General features: G+C 43.2%; 1 protein-coding gene and 2 long non-coding RNA genes across 35 annotated transcripts in view; 1 reads left to right on the top strand and 2 right to left on the bottom strand.

Moving 5' to 3' along the window:
- LOC126988640 (uncharacterized) overlaps positions 1–7,834 on the bottom strand; it is an 8,976-nt gene extending 1,142 nt beyond the window's left edge. For 2 of the 33 annotated variants that reach the window (XR_007742354.1, XR_007742359.1), the window contains exons 1-5: positions 6,526–6,679; positions 6,034–6,279; positions 3,546–5,868; positions 532–3,247; positions 1–462 (exon numbers count right to left, since the gene is read on the bottom strand). The exon at positions 1–462 is cut by the window's left edge. This is a non-coding gene — a long non-coding RNA (uncharacterized LOC126988640). The other 31 variants (XR_007742362.1, XR_007742361.1, XR_007742373.1 and 28 more) reach the window with 31 other exon arrangements.
- Positions 7,835–18,346: 10,512 nt separating this feature from the next.
- Positions 18,347–19,048, top strand: LOC126988639 (uncharacterized). The gene is made up of 3 exons (XR_007742344.1): positions 18,347–18,484; positions 18,572–18,767; positions 18,930–19,048. It is a non-coding gene; the product is annotated as an uncharacterized LOC126988639 (long non-coding RNA).
- Positions 19,049–20,817: 1,769 nt separating this feature from the next.
- Positions 20,818–22,500, bottom strand: part of LOC126988638 (hepatocyte nuclear factor 3-beta-like) — a 2,433-nt gene continuing 750 nt past the window's right edge. Inside the window, exon 1 of the mRNA XM_050847008.1 lies at positions 20,818–22,500. This exon is cut by the window's right edge and continues 750 nt beyond it. Within this exon, the coding sequence (XP_050702965.1) occupies positions 20,839–22,419 (1,581 nt within the window). The 5' untranslated portion in view covers positions 22,420–22,500 and the 3' untranslated portion in view covers positions 20,818–20,838.

Here is a 22,500-nt window from a genome sequence, read left to right as displayed (position 1 = left end):
AGTATTAGATAGGGCGGCATTTTTGAACCCATTCGCTGTTATATCAAATTCTAACGACCCCAAAAATTCTGTCTTTCCCGATAAACAAAAAAAAAACAAGCTATCAACACAAGATTACCGCCAATGAATATATAGTTATAAGCATACGATATAGCTGCACGCGGCCTCAAAGCTCACCTCCGATACATTACAATTATTACATGGACATTATCTAGTCAATTGGAACCTAATGGGTGTCTCCCCTTAATGAATTTCCTTGGTAGCAGTGTTAAGGTTCCCCGACCAATAGATATGATAAACACTACGCGTGGTCTCAGCGCACACCTCCGTCACACTCCAACAAACAGCATTCTTAAGGATATGACAAACACTACGCGTGGTCTCAGCGCACACCTCCGTCACACCCTAGCAGACAGCATTCTTAAGGATATGACAAACACTACGCGTGGTCTCAGCGCACACCTCCATCACACCCCAACATACAGCGTTCTTAAGGATATGACAAACACTACGCGTGGTCTCAGCGCACACCTCCGTCACACCCCAACAAACAGCATTCTTAAGGATATGACAAACACTACGCGTGGTCTCAGCGCACACCTCCGTCACACCCTAGCAGACAGCATTCTTAAGGATATGACAAACACTACGCGTGGTCTCAGCGCACACCTCCGTCACACCCTAGCAGACAGCATTCTTAAGGATATGACAAACACTACGCGTGGTCTCAGCGCACACCTCCGTCACACCCTAGCAGACAGCATTCTTAAGGATATGATAAACACTACGCGTTGCCTCAGCGCATACCTCCGTCACACCCCAACAAACAGCATTCTCAAGGCTTCCCCGACAGATAGATATGATAAACACTACGCGTGGCCTCAGCGTACACCTCCGTCACACCGCAAAAAAACAAATATAGCTCCTGGAATCCAAGAATTATCGGGAATTATGACAAAATGTATCTTGAAATTAGAATGTTAGCGGAATTTATGCATTGAAAACTCCAGGAATTTTCGGGGAATTTAACTAAGATACATATTCCCCGGGTTTCAATGTCCATTATAAATTCCCATGATAAATTCTACAGCATTTCTACGGCCTCGGTGTTCATCTCCGTCACACTACCGCACACACACGAACATTTTATATAGTCAAGGGGAATTTAAATGGTGCCTCCCAGCGTTTAATACCCATGATGGCCCTGCTAGGGTTTCCTCGGTCGATAGGGACGGTAAACACGGGGCGCCATTAGGGTAATTAGAGCCAGGTATGGAGGAATTTACCTGTGTGGAGATGATTCAACGGGGATTTTTGTACGTGTTGAATTCTCGGATATATAAATCGCCGGGGTTGTTTGGGAGTGAAAGTGTAAATAGTTTGTAAATATCTCTTTTATTTTTATTTTTATTTTTTTCCTTTTTTCCTTCCTTCCTTCCTCTCTTCTTCCTCCTACATTCTCAGTATATTTTCTCTCCTTCCTCTATCTCCCGTTTCTCTTCCTTCCTTTCTTCCATAACTCCTATTTCGTACTTAATTAACACCAGGTACGGAGGAATTTACCTGTGTGGAGATGATTCAACGGGGATTTTTGTACGTGTTGAATTCTCGTATATAAAAATTCCCGGGGGTTGTTTGGGAGTGAAAGTGTAAATAGCCTAGAAATATCTCTTTTTTTTCATTTTCTCTTCTTGTTTTCCTTTTTTCCTTCCTTCCTTCCTCTCTTCTTCCTCCTACATTCTCAGTATATTTTCTCTCCTTCCTCTATCTCCCCGTTTCTCTTCCTTCCTTCCTTCCATAACTCCGAATTCGTCCTTAATTAACGCCAGGTACGGAGGAATTTACCTGTGTGGAGATGGTTCAACGGGGATTTTTGCACGTGTTGAATTCTCGTATATATAAATCCCCGGGGTTGTTTGGGAGTGAGAGTAAATACCCTGGAAATATCTCTTTTTAATTTATTTTTCTCTTCTTGTTTTCCTTTTTTCCTTCCTTCCTTCCTCTCCTCTTCCTCCTACATTCTCAGTATATTTTCTCTCCTTCCTCTATCTCCCCGTTTCTCTTCCTTCCTTCCTTCCATAACTCCGAATTCGTCCTTAATTAACACCAGGTACGGAGGAATTTACCTGTGTGGAGATGATTCAACGGGGATTTTTGTACGTGTTGAATTCTCGTATATAGATTAAGGGGTCCGATTCTCTTCCTGCCTCCCTTCCATAACTCCTATTTCGTCCTTAATTAACACCAGGTACGGAGGAATTTACCTGTGTGGAGATGATTCAACGGGGATTTTTGTACGTGTTGAATTCTCGTATATAAATTCCCGGGGTCTTGGATAGTGTTATTAATATTATTGTGGATGAATATATATTGTTTTTCATTATTATTATTATTATTATTATTATTATTATTATTATTATTATTATCGTCAAACACAGCACAACATGTCTCACAAATTACAAAGTTCAGCGAAAAAAAAAATAGTGAGTTAGATTTAAATTGTTTACATGAATTTTAACGACGATCAGTAAAAATATCGGCGGACTCAGTTTAGAAGAAAATAAAAGAGATATTAAGTTAGATTCAAACCGTTAGCAAGGAAAAAAAATATTGTGTTAATAATCCCAGATCCATGAATTTATCCAACCTCTTCTTGAATATAAATGAAAAACTTTACCTGGTATTAGATTTTGTTTGTGGGTCAAGAACAGAGATTAAAAGTGGTATTAAGTTAGAAATTAAAATATTACCCAAAAAATATTCAGTTGATAATCCCAGATCCATGAATTTATCCAACCTCTTCTTGAATATATATGAAAAACTTTACCTGGTATTAGATTTTGTTTGTGGGTCAAGAACAGCGATTAAAAGTTGTATTAAGTTAGAAATTAAAATATTACCCAAAAAATATTCAGTTGGTAATCCCAGATCCATGATTTTATCCAACCTCTTCTTGAATATAAATGAAAAACTTTACCTGGTATTAGATTTTGTTTGTGGGTCAAGAACAGAGATTAAAAGTGGTATTAAGTTAGAAATTAAAATATTACCCAAAAAATATTCAGTTCATAATCCCAGATCCATGAATTTATCCAACCTCTTCTTGAATATAAATGAAAAACTTTACCTGGTATTAGATTTTGTTTGTGGGTCAAGAACAGAGATTAAAAGTGGTATTAAGTTAGAAATTAAAATATTACCCAAAAAATATTCAGTAGATAATCCCAGATCCATGAATTTATCCAACCTCTTCTTGAATATAAATGAAAAACTTTACCTGGTATTAGATTTTGTTTGTGGGTCAAGAACAGAGATTAAAAGTGGTATTAAGTTAGAATTGAAAATATTACCCAAAAATTATTGTGTTAATAATCCCAGATCCATGAATTTATCCAACCTCTTCTTGAATATAAATGAAAAACTTTACCTGGTATTAGATTTTGTTTGTGGGTCAAGAACAGAGATTAAAAGTGGTATTAAGTTATATTCAAAACTGTTACCCCAAAAAAATAGTTAATAATCCCAGATCCATGAATTTATCCAACCTCTTCTTGAATATAAATGAAAAACTATTAGATTTTTGTTTGTGGGTCAAGAACAGAGATTAAAAGTGGTATTAAGTTAGATTCAAATCATTATTACCGATAGTCGTTAAAATTCATGTAAACAATTTAAACCCGATTCACTATCATATTTTCGCTAACTTTGTAATTTGTGAAGCGCGTGAATGTCTCTGGTGAAATGCGTTATGCTGTGTTTTCGATAATAATAATAATAATAATAATAATAATAATAATAATAATAATAATAATAATAATAATAATAATAATAATAATAATAATAATAATAGTTGTAGTAATAGTAGTCTTAGTTTCTGTTAAATATATAGTTTGCTGATTGTCATAGTAGTAGTAGTAGTAGTAGTAGTAGTAGTAGTAGTAGTAGTAGTAGTAGTAGTAATAATTTTCAATCACTTCCCCGCTACCACACACACACACACACACACACACACACACACACACACACACACACACACGTACACAGCTGTAAGCCCCCTTCCGACATAACCTTCCCTCCTATAAACCTCTCCCTCCCTTGCCTCCTTCCCTCCCTCTTTCCTCCATTCTCTCTCTCTATCTCTCCCTTGAAAAGCGTTACCCGACGTATTATAACTTCTCCTCCTCCTCCTCCTCCTCCTCCTCCTCCTCCCCAACGACTGCGGGAGATGAGTCGGGAGATGAGGTCGCTAATCTCCCTTCAGCCCGGATTAAAGAGAGCCCGAGGGATGCTGGGAAATTCATGGGATAAATCACGGCCGGCCTCTGATGCTGCGAGAGAGAGAGAGAGGGAGAGAGAGAGAGAGAGAGAGAGAGAGAGAGAGAGAGAGAGAGGGAGAGAGAGAGAGGGAGAGAGAGAGAGAGAGAGAGAGAGAGTAAGGAAAAGAAGACGGAGGAAGGAGGAAAGTAGGGAGAGGAAAGGAATTGGAGGAAAATGGAGGGAAGGAGGAATGGAGAGAGAAAGATAGATAGAGAGAGAGAGAGAGAGAGAGAGAGAGAGAGAGAGAGAGAGAGAGAGAGAGAGAGAGAGAGAGAGAGAGAGAGAGAGAGAGAGAGAGAGAGAGAGAGAGAGAGAGAGAGAGTACTATATATCTTTTCCAATCTCCATATTAACTATTTTGTATACGCATTTAAGTAATTTAATTTTCCTTAATATATTCTTTTTCTTTCTTTCAATACATCGTTGGGATATCAGCTATAGCATAAGAGACTCGCTACTTCAGTATATTAATCTTCAATGCTTCTTATAGACACAGTTGATATTATTAAGACTTTTAATATGTAGGAAAAGAGACTCACTCCTTCAGAATATGAGTGTTCAATGCTTCTTATAGACACAGTTGTATTATTGTGACTTTTGATATGTAGGAAAAGAGACTCACTCCTTCAGAATATGAGTGTTCAATGCTTCTTATAGACACAGTTGATATTATTGTGACTTTTAATATGTAGGAAAAGAGACTCACTCCTTCAGAATATGAGTGTTCAATGCTTCTAATAGACACAGTTGTATTATTGTGACTTTTAATATGTAGGAAAAGAGACTCACTCCTTCAGAATATGAGTGTTCAATGCTTCTAATAGACACAGTTGTATTATTGTGACTTTTAATATGTAGGAAAAGAGACTCACTCCTTCAGAACATTATAGACAGAGTTGTATTATTGTGACTTTTAATATGTAGGAAAAGAGACTCACTCCTTCAGAACATTATAGACACAGTTGATATTATTAGAACTTTTAATATGAAGTTCTATACTGATTTGTGATACCTCTGAACAAGTAACCAGTACCGTATATATCAAGTGTTAGACGGAGGCTGTTTGGAATTCACACCTATTAAATTATTTTGGGTTTCTTAACAGACGAACTTGATATTAACTTAAGTGTCATAATCTGTATACATTTCGTCTAGCAAGCTCACATATTTAACAAGGCTTCCATACGCATTTCCAGGGGTAATTTCATGACTCTGGTGGTGACGCACAGAGAGAGAGATGGTGAAGCTATTTCTATGGGATGCTGTGATAAGATGCTGTGTCTGCGAATCTGTTTATCTCCACGCGTATAACTGATGCTGTGTGATTTTAATATGTGTTAATATGACCCCAACTCTCCTTGCGTTCTCCATCCTTTCGCCTCTCATAGCTATACTTCATCAATAAACAAGAAGTATATTAATAGACGTAGTTAATATTAGCGGTATACTCCTAACTTCAAGCTCTAAACGTATAACAAAAGGTATGTTGTATAGTTAACATAAGCGTTACTCTGAACTGCAATCCTTCCTTACAAACACAAGATTCAAGACCTATTACCGACGGTCTTAAATTCAAGCTCTTCACGTATAACTCTGAACCGCAATCCTTCCTTACAAACACAAGATTCAAGACCTATTACCGACGGTCTTAAATTCAAGCTCTTCACGTAATACTCTGAACCGCAATCGTTCCCTTACAAACACAAGATTCAAGACCTATTACCGACGGTCTTAAATTCAAGCTCTTCACGTATAACTCTTAAATGCAATCCTTCCTTACAAACACAAGATTCAAGACCTATTACCGACGGTCTTAAATTCAAGCTCTTCACGTATAACTCTTAAATGCAATCCTTCCTTACAAACACAAGATTCAAGACCTATTACCGACGGTCTTAAATTCAGGCTCTTCACGTATAACTCTTAAATGCAATCCTTCCTTACAAACACAAGATTCAAGACCTTTTACCGACGGTCTTAAATTCAAGCTCTTCACGTATAACTCTTAAATGCAATCCTTCCTTAAAAACACAAGATTCAAGACCTATTACCGACGGTCTTAAATTCAGGCTCTTCACGTATAACTCTTAAATGCAATCCTTCCTTACAAACACAAGATTCTGTACCTATTACCGACGGTCTTAACTACAAGCTCTTCACGTATAACTCTTAAATGCAATCCTTCCTTACAAACACAAGATTCTGTACCTATTACCGACGGTCTTAAATTCAAGCTCTTCACGTATAACTCTTAAATGCAATCCTTCCTTACAAACACAAGATTCAAGACCTATTACCGACGGTCTTAAATTCAAGCTCTTCACGTATAACTCTTAAATCCAATCCTTCCCTTACAAACACAAGATTCTGAACCTATTACCGACGGTCTTAAATTCAGGCTCTTCACGTATAACAAAAGTATGTCGTATAGTTAACATTAGCGCTATTCTGAACCGCAATCCTTCCTAACAAACACAAGATTCAAGACCTATTACCGATGGTCTTAACTACAGGTTCTTCACGTATAACAAAAGTATGTCGTATAGTTAACATTAGCGCTATTCTGAACCGCAATCCTTCCTAACAAACACAAGATTCAAGACCTATTACCGATGGTCTTAACTACAGGTTCTTCACGTATAACAAAAGTATATCGTATAATTAACATAAACGCTACTCTGAACCGCAATCCTTCCTAACAAACACAAGATTCAAGACCTATTACCGATGGTCTTAACTACAGGTTCTTCACGTATAACAAAAGTATATCGTATAATTAACATAAACGCTACTCTGAACCGCAATCCTTCCTAACAAACACAAGATTCTGTACCTCTTACCAACACTTAATCTCCCGCCCCTCGCCCACACACACAAGGTAGATAGACTTCGTTAAAATCCCCCCCACTCCTTCCCGCTCTTCACGTATAACAAAAGCCAGTAATGGATGTTGTTAATATTACTAGCACGCCTAATTACTGTTCTTTGCCTACACACAACCCGTCATTAGATATTTAAAGCCCCCTCGAGCCAGGCCGCGGACAGGTCACACCGCACGATTGGCTCAGCGCCCCTCCGCTCACCAGGACCTCACAACCTATAGAGCGCTAACCGACCACTCTATACTGCTGTACCGTGAACCTGAGGAAACACACATTTGGCAGGGCTTTCGTAGGAGTTGTGAGCATTTCCAGGGGTAGTTTTAAGACCCTGGTGGTAGTGTGACCCTTCCTCTGTACCGTGAACCTAGTAGGAGTTGTGAGCATTTCCAGGGGTAGTTTTAAGACCCTGGTGGTAGACTGACCCTTCTGTTGTACCGTGAACCTAAAGAGACACACATTTGACAAGGCTTTCGTAGGAGTTGTGAGCATTTCCAGGGGTAGTTTTAAGACCCTGGTGGTAGACTGACCCTTCCTCTGTACCATGAACCTAAAGAAACACACGTTTGACAAGGCTTTCGTAGGAGTTGTGAGCATTTCCAGGGGTAGTTTTAAGACCCTGGTGGTAGTGTGACCCTTCCTCTGTACCGTGAACCTAAAGAAACACACATTTGACAAGGCTTTCGTAGGAGTTGTGAGCATTTCCAGGGGTAGTTTTAAGACCCTGGTGGTAGTGTGACCCTTCTGTTGTGCCATGAACCTGAAGAAACACATTTGACGAGACTTTCGTAGGAATTGTGAGCATTTCCAGGGGTAGTTTCATGACCCTGGTGGTAGTGTGACCCTTCCTCTGTACCGTGACCCTAAAACACACACATTTGACAAAGCTTTCGTAGGAGTTGTAAGCATTTCCAGGGGTAGTTTCATGACCCTGGTGGTAGTGTGACCCTTCTGCTGTACCGTGAACCTAAAGAAACACACATTTGACAAGGCTTTCGTGGGAGTTATGAGCATTTCCAGGGGTAGTTTTATGACCCTGGTGGTAGTGTGACCCTTCCTCTGTACCGCGAACCTAAAACACACACATCTGACAAGGCTTTCGTAGGTGTTGTAAGCATTTCCAGGGGTAGTTTCATGACCCTGGTGGTAATGTGACCCATCTGCTGTACCGTGAACCTAAAGAAACACACATTTGACAAGGCTTTCGTAGGAGTTGTAAGCATTTCCAGGGGTAGTTTTATGACCCTGGTGATAGTGTGACCCTTCCTCTGTACCGTGAACCTAAAGAAACATACATTTAACAAGGATGTCGTGGGAGCTGTGGGCATTTCCAGGGGTAGTTTCAAGACCCTGGTGGTAGTGTGACCCTTCCTCTGTACCGTGAACCTAAAGAAACACATTTGACAAGGCTTTCGTGGGAGTTATGAGCATTTCCAGGGGTAGTTTTATGACCCTGGTGGTAGTGTGACCCTTCCTCTGTACCGTGAACCTAAAGAAACACACATTTGACAAGGCTTTCGTGGGAGTTGTGAGCATTTCCAGGGGTAGTTTTATGACCCTGGTGGTAGTGTGACCCTTCCTCTGTACCATGAACCTAAAGAAACACACATTTGACAAGGCTTTCGTAGGAGTTGTGAGCATTTCCAGGGGTAGTTTTAAGACCCTGGTGGTAGTGTGACCCTTCCTCTGTACCGTGAACCTAAAGAGACACACATTTGACAAGGCTTTCGTGGGAGTTGTGAGCATTTCCAGGGGTAGTTTTATGACCCTGGTGGTAGACTGACCCTTCTGCTGTACCGTGAACCTAAAGAAACACTTATTTGGCAAGGCTTTCGTGGGAGTTATGAGCATTTCCAGGGGTAGCGTTATGACCCTGGTGGTAGTGTGACCCTTCTGCTGTACCGTGAACCTAAAGAAACACACATTTGACAAGGCTTTCGTGGGAGTTGTAAGCAATTTCAGGGGTAGCGTTATGACCCTGGTGATAGACTGACCCTTCCTCTGTACCGTGAACCTAAAGAAACACACATTTAACAAGGCTTTCGTGGGAGTTGTAAGCAATTTCAGGGGTAGCGTTATGACCCTGGTGATAGACTGACCCTTCCTCTGTACCGTGAACCTAAGGAAACACACATTTGACAAGGCTTTCGTGGGAGTTGTAAGCAATTTCAGGGGTAGCGTCATGACCCTGGTGGTAGTGTGACCCTTCCTCTGTACCATGAACCTAAAGAAACACACATTTAACAAGGCTTTCGTGGGAGTTGTAGGCATTTCCAGAGGTAGCGTTATGACCCTGATGATAGACTGACCCTTCCTCTGTACCATGAACCTAAGGAAACACACATTTGACAAGGCTTTCGTGGGAGTTGTAAGCAATTTCAGGGGTAGCGCCATGACCCTGATGGTAGACTGACCCTTCCTCTGTACCGTGAACCTAAAGAAACACACATTTAACAAGGATGTCGTGGGAGCTGTGGGCATTTCCAGGGGTAGTTTCAAGACCCTGGTGGTAGTGTGACCCTTCCTCTGTACCATGAACCTACAGAAACACACATTTGACAAGGCTTTCGTGGGAGTTGTAAGCAATTTCAGGGGTAGCGTTATGACCCTGGTGGTAGTGTGACCCTTCCTCTGTACCGTGAACCTAAGGAAACACACATTAGAACCCGACTGATCTCATTTTTAACCATTGGAAATACTTGAGGTGAGGGGCTGAAGCGTCTGAGCACACCTTCAAGCAACAGATAACCAGGTAACAAGACTGCACTTATGGATGCTGTGAGGGGATGCTGCGTTATCTTAAGACTGTCATGTTATCTCCGAGCCAATGACGCTGAGTGAGAGTGAGATGAGATGAGAGATAACATTTAAAGGGAGGAAAAGTGATATGATTTTTTTCCATTTTGAGAGAGAGAGAGAGAGAGAGAGAGAGAGAGAGAGAGAGAGAGAGATAGCCTTGTTTTATCTTCATGGATGGGATGACGTGTGTGGGGTGACCGAGATAGATAGATAGATAGATAGAGAGAGAGAGAGAGAGAGAGATCGAGATTTTTTATCTTAACGGATGGGATGACGTGTGTGGGGTGACCGAGATAGAGAGAGAGAGAGAGAGAGAGAGAGAGAGAGAGAGAGAGAGAGAGAGAGAGAGAGAGAGAGAGAGAGAGAGAGAGAGAGAGAGAGAGAGAGAGAGAGAGAGAGAGGAGATATAGCTTTGTTTTATCTTCATGGATGGGATGACGTGTGTGGGGTGACCGAGATAGAGATAGAGAGAGAGAGAGAGAGAGAGAGAGAGAGAGAGAGAGAGAGAGAGAGAGAGAGAGAGAGAGAGAGAGAGAGAGAGAGAGAAGCTTTACACAATACCGAGGCTTTTGCATGACAAGTATAAAATTATCGAAACAAAGAGAATATCCACGAATTACCTGCATGTGATATATTTATAGGCAAAGATATATAAGCTTCACACAATACCGAGAGGCTTTTTAATAACCAGAATAAAATTATCGAAACAAACAGAGATTATCCTACGAGAGCCTTGTCATATGTGTGTTTCTTTAGGTTCACGGTACAGAGGAAGGGTCACACTACCACCAGGGTCTTAAAACTATCCCTGGAAATGCCCACAGCTCCCACGAAAGCCTTGCCAAATGTGTGTTTCTGTAGGTTCACGGTACAGAGGAAGGGTCACACTACCACCAGGGTCTTAAAACTATCCCTGGAAATGCCCACAACTCCTACGAAAGCCTTGTCAAATGTGTGTTTCTGAAGGTTCACGGTACAGAGGAAAGGTCACTCTACCACCAGGGTCTTAAAACTACCCTTGGAAATCCTTAAAACTCCCACGATAGCCTTGTCAAATGTGTTTTCTTTAGGTTCACGGTACAGAGGAAGGGTCACACTACCACCAGGGTCTTAAAACTACCCCTGGAAATGCCCACAACTCCCACGAAAGCCTTGTCAAATGTGTGTTTCTTTAGGTTCACGGTACAGAGGAAGGGTCACACTATCACCAGGGTCATGAAACTACCCCTGGAAATGCCCACAACTCCCACGAAAGCCTTGTCAAATGTGTGTTTCTTTAGGTTCACGGTACAGAGGAAGGGTCACACTACCACCAGGGTCTTAAAACTACCCCTGGAAATCCTTAAAACTCCCACGATAGCCTTGTCAAATGTGTGTTTCTTTAGGTTCACGGTACAGAGGAAAGGTCACTCTACCACCAGGGTCTTAAAACTACCCTTGGAAATCCTTAAAACTCCCACGATAGCCTTGTCAAATGTGTTTTCTTTAGGTTCACGGTACAGAGGAAGGGTCACACTACCACCAGGGTCATAAAACTACCCCTGGAAATACCCATACAGTTATTTCATTTGCGATCTACTTAATCCATTATTATTATTATTATTATTATTATTATTATTATTATTATTATTATTGATGATGCGCGCGTATGGTAACAGCGCGCAACACACCATTGGGCCATATCATCTGGTATCAGTGATTTCTATGATAATATTTCCCTGATATTGATTGCGTGATTGTGTTTTGTCTCCCCGGGTATAGATATTAACAGCGATTACATACACACAGCATAGATTAACAGGATCGCTATGTCATATGTTAGTGTCACGTGTCTCGCTAATTCTGTGAGGATTGCTATTAGCTTACAACATCCTTAGTTTATCTCGCTAAGTCACTCCCGTATAAGCATAAAGCATAGCGAGGGAGATAACACACAGGATCGCTATGTCATATGTTAGTGTCACGTGTCTCGCTAATTCTGTGAGGATTGCTATTAGCTTGCAACATCCTTAGTTTATCTCGCTAAGTCACTCCCGTATAAGCATAAAGCATAGCGAGAGAGATAACACAGCATCCCGAATTGAGCGAGATTGGAAAAACCACTTGCAAATTCTCGAGGCAAAAAGATTCGTGAAAAGTTAACATCGAATTAAAATGTGACTCGCCTATCTCCGTCGCTGGTCCACCTCCACCTTCCTCCACTTAGCCACACCTAGCCAGACCCTTCCTCTAACACCACACCAAGGTATAGTCTCCTAACTCAATTACTTTTAGCGGAAGAGTGGAAAAAGTTAAGCATCTCAATATTTTAATCTCCGGTTCTCTCCCGCTTAATCCACTCTATCTCCGTCACTGGTCCACCTCCACCTTTCTCCACTTAACCACACCTAGCCAGACCCTTCCTCTAACACCACACCAAGGTATAGTCTCCTAACTCAATTACTTTTAGCGGAAGAGTGGAAAAAGTTAAGCATCTCAATATTTTAATCTCCGGTTCTCTCCCGCTTAATCCACTCTATCTCCGTCACTGGTCAACCTCCACCTTCCTCCACTTAACCACACCTAGCCAGACCCTTCCCCTAACACCACAGCAAGGTATAGTCTCCTAACCAATTTACTTTTAGCGGGAGAGTGGAAAAAGTTAAGCACGTCAATATTTTAATCTCCGGTTCTCTCCCGCTTAATCCACTCTATCTCCGTCACTGGCCAACCTCCACCTTCCTCCACTTAACCACACCTAGCCAGACCCTTCCTCTAACACCACACCAAGGTAAAGTCTCCTAACCCAATTACTTTTAGCGGGAGAGGAGAAAAAGTGAAGGCATGTAACACCGATGAATTCAAACCTGCATGCGTGTTGTCAGTACCCGCGCGGCCCAGCATCCCGCGGCGCCGACAAGAGAGAGATAAGCCCAGATTTGCAATGGTTTAACAGCGCTCAGACTAACGCGGGTAAACTATCCAAATGGTGCCGATGTAAATGCTTAGCGGGGTTTAATATTGATAACTGATGTAAAAGCGTGGGTACCAGTTCGTGATAGCTTCGTTTGACAAGGTTTCGGGTTTAGTAAAATCATATAGCCCCAGACATTATTGGTTTCAGTAAGTTCACGTTATTAAGATATCTTTATAATGAGACACTGGTAAGATCCGCTGTGATAGATTCTGGTTCCTGTTGTGTAATCACCTTCATTATAAGTCGTATGAGATTTGTATATATAAGGTATGCGGTGTTTAGCGTAGAGAAAGTTTCGTTTAGTCGGCGCAACATCTGTGGTCATATGCCGGAGAGAGACAGAAGGGGAAGGAATTATAGAAGGGAACAGACCCCAGGAGACGGGAAAGTTGGAAAGTTTCGTTTAGTCGGCGCAACATCTGTGGTCATGCCGGAGAGAGACAGAAGGGGAAGGAATTATAGGAGAAGGGAACAGACCCCAGGAGACGGGAAAGTTGGAAAGTTTCGTTTAGTCGGCGCAACATCTGTGGTCATATGCCGGAGAGAGACAGAAGGGGAAGAAATTATAGGAGACGGGAACAGACCCCAGGAGACGGGAAAGTTGGAAAGTTTCGTTTAGTCGGCGCAACATCTGTGGTCATATGCCGGAGAGAGACAGAAGGGGAAGGAATTATAGGAGAAGGGAACAGACCCCAGGAGACGGGAAAGTTGGAAAGTTTCGTTTAGTCGGCGCAACATCTGTGGTCATATGCCGGAGAGAGACAGAAGGGGAAGGAATTATAGGAGACGAATTGCTGGATACCATGAGTTTTGCTTGACAAGGGGAATGCTTATAACGAACTGTCTATAACGAAGTGGTTCTGAGCTGGTTTGGATTCCGGTATAGCGAAGTTATGTTGTTAGAGTTAATTCGTGTACGGTAAAGCCTTGTTATAACGAAATCCTTATAACGAAGCGCTTAGAATTATTACAAAGTTTCGCTGTAATAGATTCTAAGTTGGTATACGCATTCCGCTATAGCAAAATTATATACTCGCAAATGTTGAGTTTTCCGTAAAGTCTTGTTATAGCGAAATCCTTATAACGAAGCGCTTAAAATAATGATAAAGTTTCGCTGTAATAGATTTTAAGTTGGTATACGCATTCCGATATAGCAAAATTATATACTCGCAAATGTTGAGTTTTCCGTAAAGTCTTGTTATAGCGAAATCCTAATAACGAATCGCTTAAAATAATGATAAAGTTTCGCTGTAATAGATTTTAAGTTGGTATACGCATTCCGATATAGCAAAATTATATATATACTCGCAAAAGTTAAGTTTTCCGTAAAGTCTTGTTATAACGAAATCCTTATAACGAATCGCTTAAAATAATGATAAAGTTTCGCTGTAATAGATTTTAAGTTGGTATAAGCCTTCCGATATAGCAAAATTATATACTCGCAAATGTTAAGTTTTACGTAAAGTCTTGTTATAGCGAAATCCTTATAACGAAGCACTTAAAATAATGATAAAGTTTCGCTGAAATAAATTTTAAGTTGGTATACGCATTCCGCTATAGCAAAATTATATACTCGCAAATGTTAAGTTTTACGTAAAGTCTTGTTATAGCGAATTTTTTATAACGATGCACTTAAAATAATAAACTTTCGCTGTAATAGATTCTAAGTCGGGGTGAGTTCCGCTGTTATTACGAAATCCTTATAACGAAGCGCTTAAAAAAAATAACTTGTTCGCTGTAAAATGTTCTCTTAATAACGCTTAAAAAAATAACTTGTTCGCTATAAAATGTTCTCTTAATAACGCTTAAATAACATGTTCGCTGTAAAAACGTTCTAAATTGGTCTGACTCCCGCTGTGCAATGAACGCATCAGAACTCTGCGGCATCGGGAATTAGTGTTATTACGAAATCTATATATTCAAACGATTAGAGTAAAGAGATTCGCTATAACAGATGTTCTACGTTGGTGTATGAGCCCCGCGCTGTAACGAATTCACATAATCACAGCTCTACGGTTTCGCTAAATTCACGTTATAAATATGTCGGTAAATTCTTATTACGCGGGGGATCTTATATATCAATAACGGTAAATCTTCCCTGCCCGAATCATCTCTCAACGCAAAACCTTATATTTTCATCTCTAATCTTCGTATAATTTATCTTCATTAACACGTATCTCTTCTCTCAAACAAATTTTCCTGTATATTAAAACTCGCGTATTTCAGTCACAAATTTGCGTATATCTTTCTCCTCTACAACGCTCTTCATCTTCCTTAATCTCCGGGGGTACTGACAGACATTTATTTATAACCTTCATGTATTTCTCTAACTCTTTTCTTATCTCTCAAACAAATTTTCATGTATATTAAAACTCGCGTATTCCAGTCACAAATTTGCGTATATATTTCTCCTCAATAACGCTCTTCATCTTCCTTAATCTCCGGGGGTAGTCACAAGCGTTTATTTCTCACCTAACAATTTCCGTATCTCCTCTCTCAAACAAATTTCCATATATATTAAAACTCGCGTATTCCGTCACAAATTTGCGTATATCTTTCTCCTCAATAACGCTCTTCATCTTCCTTAATCTCCGGGGGTAGTCACAAGCGTTTATTTCTCACCTAACAATTTCCGTATCTCCTCTCTCAAACAAATTTCCATATATATTAAAACTCGCGTATTCCAGTCACAAATTTGCGTATATATTTCTCCTCAATAACGCTCTCTATCTTCGTTAATCTCCGGGGGTACTGACAGACATTTATTTCTAATCTTCATGTATTTCTCTAACACTTTTCTTCTCTCTCAAACAAATTTTCATGTATATTAAAACTCGCGTATTCCAGTCACAAATTTGCGTATATCTTTCTCCTCAATAACGCTCTTCATCTTCCTTAATCTCCGGGGGTAGTCACAAGCGTTTATTTCTCACCTAACAATTTCCGTATCTCCTCTCTCAAACAAATTTCCATGTATATTAAAACTCGCGTATTCCAGTCACAAATTTGCGTATATATTTCTCCTCAATAACGCTCTCTATCTCCCTTAATTCTCCGGGGGTAGTCACAAACCTTTATATCTCTCTACGTTAAACCCCGCATGCAGTTTCCCCCATGCAAAACGTTCATAACACCGCGGTTTACACATACAAACGTTCACAACACCGCAGCTTCCACTACAAACGTTCATATATCTCCTCAAAAGCTTCCTTCTCTCTCCTCAAATTCCCGTATCACACACACACACACACACACACACACACACACACACACATCTTTCCAAGCTCAACCCCACATTTCTCCCTAAAGCTTAATATTGACACACATATATTTAAGTTCTAACGCGCATATCTCTCCTCGCTTAACACACACACACACACACACACACACACACACACACACACCTATCCCACGCGAAACCTCACCTCTCTCTCTCTCAAACCCAATATTCACAAACACACACAAACACGCACACACAATCTATACGCTAATCCTGGTATATATCTCTGCTTCTAACATACGCAGAGTCACAAACACACCCTTAATCTTCCCCTCAAAACCCTATATTCACACCCCTCCAGCTGACCACCTCAAATAGACGCTCACTCACAAGTCTCACGCGATCTATCAGCAAGGGAACCAGCTCAAAGGACACACAAAAACAATAGCGAAAATTTGACCCCGAGACACTGTTCCGGCAAGACAGATCGCTAAAAGAGGTGTCATTTCCGGGGCTGTGTTAGAATGTTTCAGCGCTGTTGACAAATCACGCGTTTATAAGAACTTAAGAACTTCACCTCCATCACAAGACTCACGCAAGATACACCCACATATCGGCACTCCATGACAAGGTTCTAACACTCCCGGCACTGAGACTGGGTTGAGGAAGGCTGCGTGGAGGAAGGGAAGGGAAGGGAAGGGAAGGGAAGGAAAGGAAAGGAAAGGAAAGGAAAGGGAAGGGAAGGGAAGGGAAGGGAAGGGAGGGAAGGGAAGGGAAGGAAAGGAAAGGAAAGGGAAGGGAAGGGAAGGGAAGGGAAGGGAAGGTCCACTGCTTTGAGATTAGGAGAGACAGCACCCAAGATATATTTAGACAGAAAATACAAGGAAATAATGCAGAGAGAAATTAAAGGAAGGGAAGGGAAGGGAAGGGAAAGGGAAGGTCCACTGCTTTGAGATTAGAAGAGACAGCACCCAAGATATATTTAGACAGAAAACACAAGGAAATAATACAGAGAAATTAAGACAGTTCAGGGAAAGACAGGAAGAGGAGAAGGGCAAAGGTGTCCACATTGAACTCAGCGCGTGTTGGATATTCTAGCGACTGTGTTCTAAGGCTTAAGCGCTGTTAGAAGCCGCCCGAGTCTACGAGAACTTGATTTAGTCTCTGTGGTCAAGGGATATGTTAGCGGAGGGAGTTTTTGAGCTGTCTGAGTATAAGAGATGTTTGCTTAGACGTTTTCCTAGATCAGTCGGGTTCTAATGTGTGTTTCTTTAGGTTCACGGTACAGAGGAAGGGTCACACTACCACCAGGGTCATAAAACTACCTCTGGATATTGCACAACTCCCACGAAAGCCTTGTCAAATGTGCGTTTCTTAGATTCACGGTACAGAGGAAGGGTCACACTACCACCAGGGTCATAAAACTATCCCTGGAAATGACCACAACTCCCACGAAAGCCTTGTCAAATATGTGTGTTTCTTAGGTTCACGGTACAGAGGAAGGGTCACACTACCACCGGGGTCATGAAACTACCTCTGGAAATTGCACAACTCCCACGAACGCCTTGTCAAATGTGTGTTTCTTAGATTCACGGTATAGAGGAAGGGTCACACTACCACCAGGGCCATAAAACTATCCCTGGAAATACCCGAAACTCCCACGAAAGCCTTGTCAAATATGTGTGTTTCTTAGGTTCACGGTACAGAGGAAGGGTCACACTACCACCAGGGCCATAAAACTACCCCTGGAAATACCCACACACACAACCTCTACCAAAGCCTTCTCAGACGACCTCTATGCCCGTAACACTGTCTCAGGTAAACACTCCTAATTAGACTCTCAACAGGTAAAGTCTTGTTATAACGAAATCTATATAACGAATAGCTTAGAAGAGACTGTTAGTGTTCCCATTGTTAGTACCGCTGTTTATAGAAGGTTCCAATCCTCTTCAGACCCCCAACTAAAGGTTCCAAGACTACAATTAGAGTTTCAAAACGTATAAAAGGGCATTATTGTTATTGTTAGTACTGATGTTATAATAGGTTCCAATCCTCTCTCTAGACCCCCAAAATAGGTTCTAATTAGAGTTTCAACAGGTAGAAATATTAGTATAGTATTAGAATCGCCTTCAGGTAAGCGCTTTCAATTAGGAGTTTCAAGAGTTAAAAGGTATTCAGTATCATTAGAATTTTTAAAAGGTTCCAATACTCTTTAGATTTCCAGGTAAGGGTTTTAATTACTCTCTCAACAGGTAAAGGTATTAGAATCATTAGCAGAGTTATAGAAGGATCCAATTCTCTCTAAGTCCCCAGGTAAGGGTTCTAATTGCTCTCTCGACAGGTAAACGGTATTAGAATCATCAGAATTGTTAAAGGTTCCAATGCTCTTAAAATCCCCAGGTAAGGGTTCTAATTGCTCTCTCAACAGGTAAACGGTATCAGAATTGTTTTAGAAGTATCTAATTCCCTCTATATCTCCAGGTAAGGGGTTTAATTGCTCTCTCAACAGGTAAACGGTATCAGAATCATTAGAATTGTTATAGGTTCCAATGCTCTTTAAGTCCCCAGGTAAGGGTTCTAATTGCTCTCTCAACAGGTAAACGGTATCAGAATTGTTTTAGAAGTATCTAACTCCCTCTATATCTCCAGGTAAGGGTTATAATTGCTCTCTCAACAGGTAAACGGTATCAGAATTGTTTTAGAAGTATCTAACTCCCTCTATATCTCCAGGTAAGGGGTTTAATTGCTCTCTCAACAGGTAAACGGTATCAGAATTGTTTTAGAAGTATCTAATTCCCTCTATATCTCCAGGTAAGGGGTTTAAGTACTCTCTCAACAGGTATAAGGTATTAGAATCGTTAGTATTGTTATAGAAGGTTCCAATTCTCTCTTAATTACCCAGGTGAAGTTGATTTCCAAAGGTGTAAATTTCAAAGGCTTCATTAACTTGTAGGTAAATATATATTGTTTCAGATTTACACAGGTACAAAGAAGGGTATGTATTGCAGATATTGTTATTATTATTATTATTATTATTATTATTATTATTATTATTATTATTATTATTATTATTGAATTTTCTGTTGTTTTCTTTTTCTTTTCTTTCTCTTCTTCTTGTTTTTTTAATTTATTTGTATTTTTCTTTATTTTTTTCTTTATTTTTCTGCGTCTAAAAATTCGTTGCGTGTGTGTGATAAGTCTCTCTCTCTCTCTCTCTCTCTCTCTCTCTCTCTCTCTCTCTCTCTCTCTCTCTGACACACACACAGACATGACCTCACTTCCATCCTTCCCTCTTATCTCCCCTCTCTCTCTCTCTCTCTCTCTCTCTCTCTCTCTCTCTCTCTCTCTCTCTCTCTCTCTGGGTTTTTATCGTGAAGTTAGAGAAAAAAAAAACTTCCAGCGTGTGTGTGTGTGTGTGTGTGTGTGTGTGTGTGTGTGTGTGTGTGTGTGTGTGTCGGTGAGCCATACCTGTTCTGAACTCGTTAACTATATATACCTGGATTTTGCCTTTCCTCCTCCTCGTCTTCCTCCTCCTCCTCCTCTTCCTCCTCCTCCTCCTCCTTCTCCAACTCTCATTCCATAAACCCTGAGACTCGCATCGCATTACCAACACACACACACACACACACACACACACACACACACACACACACACACACACACACACACACAAGAGATAGCTAATACTCTTCCGTCATCTCTAATAATTATAATGATGATGATGATGATAACCCAACCAATAATAATAATAATAATAACAATAATAATAATAATAATAATAATAATAATAGTAATAATAGAAGGGGTCAAAGGTCATAAGAAAGAGTGGATCTGTAGTCTTACAAAAATAGCATATATTAAATTCTTCCTTGAGGTACAACGCGTGTGTGTGTGTGTGTATATATGAAGCTCTTAGTGACATAGTGTTCCATGCGCCACATAGAATGACCCTTGGTACGCTATGTTATCAGGGACCTCATATGTAGATTGCCATGTACATATATATATATATAGTGTGTGTGTGTGTGTGTGTGTGTGTGTGTGTGTGTGTCTATATGAGGCACTTAGTAACACAGTGTTCCATGCGCCACATAGAATGACGCCTGGTACGCTATGTTATTAAGGGACACATATATAGCTTGACATGTACATATATATAGTGTGTGTGTGTGTGTGTGTGTGTGTGTGTGTGTGTGTGTGTGAAAGATACGTCTATCAAAAGAGAGAGCGGGAGATGGGTAATCATAATACTGTACAACGGCCTGCACGCACATACATACACACACACGCACACGCACACACGCACACACGTATAATGCCGTCATGTCATGTCTGGGTACACACACACTCACGCACGCACGCACGCACGCACGCACGCACAGCAGGCGTCGTGCGACATGAAGTCTTCGTTATCAAGTAATGTATAAATAAATACAAAAAAAGCACAACACTGGAGTCTTCCCTCGGGGGGCGGGGGGGCGGTGGTCCGGGGCGTGAGGGGCGGGTGACTGGTGGTGTGCTGCGGAGGGCCAGGCACGCACGCACGCACGCACGCACACGGCAGGCACACGGCAGACAGACGGGCGGGCGGCGGGCGGCGGCGGCGGCGGCGGCGGCGGGGGCGGCAGGCGTGTTCACGGGGGCGCGTGCCCGCCGCGGCCGCCTCATCAGAGGGAGGTGGTGGTGTGGTGGTAGAGCGGCGGCGGGTAGTAGCCGCCGTGGTCGGCCATGGCGTGGTGGCTGGGCGTGGCGGCGCCCGTGGAGGGTGGCGGCGCGGCGGGCGGCAGGGGGCTGAGGTAGCCGCCGTAGGAGTCCTTGTTCTCGGCGGCGATGATGGAGGTGATGCTGAAGGGGTGCGCGGGCGCCGGGTAGTTCTTAAGGGGGTCGCCGTAGTCCTTGAGGTGGCCGCCGTAGTCCTTGAGGTAGGCGCCGTAGTCCTTGGAGTAGTCCTTCAGGTAGGCCGAGGCCGTGTACTCCTTCAGCAGGGACGGGTGCAGCGGCGGCGCGGCGGCGGCGGCGTGCAGGTCGTGGGCCGCCAGGTGGGCCGCCGCCGCCGCCTGCTGCTGCTGCTGCTGTTGTTGCTGCTGCTGCTGCTGCTGCTGGTGCTGCTGGTGCTGTTGTTGCTGCTGCTGCTGATCCCCGTGCTGGGCTGCCGCCGCCGCCTGCTGGGCCGCCGCCGCCGCCGCCGCCGCCGCCGCGGCCTGGTGGTGCTGGTGCTCGGCGGAGGGCGGCATCTGGTAGCCGCCGCCGGCGCTGGGCTCGGGCGGCTCCAGCTTGGTGGCGGCCTCCAGCAGCTGCGTCATGCCGGACACGGGGTCGGAGGGGGGCGGCGGGCCCCCGTGGCCGTGGTGGCCGCCGTGGGGCGGCGAGGCCAGGCCGCCGTCCATCTTGCCGTCGTGGTCGTCAGGGCCGTGCTCGGCCTTGGGCGTGTGCCCGCCGCCGTGGCCGCCGTGGCCGCCGGGCGTGGGCGTGGTGCTCTTGGTCTGGCGCTGCTGCTCCTTCTTCTCGCACTTGAACCGCTTCTGGCGCCGCAGGTAACACCCGTTCTCGAACATGTTCCCGGAGTCTGGGTGCAGGGACCAGAAGGAGCCCTTGCCGGGCTTGTCGGGCGTGCGCGGGATCTTGACGAAGCAGTCGTTGAAGGACAGCGAGTGCCTGATGGAGTTCTGCCAGCGCTGCTGGTTCTGGCGGTAGTAGGGGAACAGGTCCATGATGAACTGGTAGATCTCCGAGAGCGTCACCATCTTGTTGGGCGCGTTCTGGATGGACATGGTGATCAGCGAGATGTACGAGTACGGCGGCTTGGCGTGCGTGTACGAGCGGCGGTACGTCTTGTCCTGCCGCGCCCGCTGCAGCGCCGAGGACACGGGCGAGTCGGGCTCCTGCAGCTCGCGGCCGTACCCGTGCACCATCTGGTTCATGCCGCCCATGCTGCCCATGCCGCCCATGCAGCCGCTCATGCCGTTCATCTGCTGCATGGTGGACGTGTTCATGGGCGGGAAGGCGCCCATGCCCGTCATGCCGGGGCTCATGCACTGGCCGCCCATGGTCATGGCGCCGATGCCGCCCATGGAGGAGGGGAAGTCCATGTTGGGCGGCAGGCGCTGCTGGTAGGAGGACATGCCCATCATGGAGTTCATGGAGTTCATGGAGTTCATGCCGTACGTGCTCTGCGACATGGGCGACACGGCGCCCGCGCCCGTCGTCATGGGCGTCATGCTCTCCCCGTACAGCTTCTGCGACAACATGGCGCCGGCACAACGGCACTGCCGGCACGCACGCACGCACGCACGCAACACTCACGCGCGGGCACTACACTCTCTTAGTGG

This window comes from Eriocheir sinensis, chromosome 69 (genome assembly GCF_024679095.1).
Source record: "Eriocheir sinensis breed Jianghai 21 chromosome 69, ASM2467909v1, whole genome shotgun sequence".
In the NCBI taxonomy this organism is placed as follows: domain Eukaryota; kingdom Metazoa; phylum Arthropoda; class Malacostraca; order Decapoda; family Varunidae; genus Eriocheir; species Eriocheir sinensis.
The sequence above is the reverse complement of the archived record's forward strand: the minus strand, read 5'-3'. Positions and strand labels throughout refer to the sequence as shown.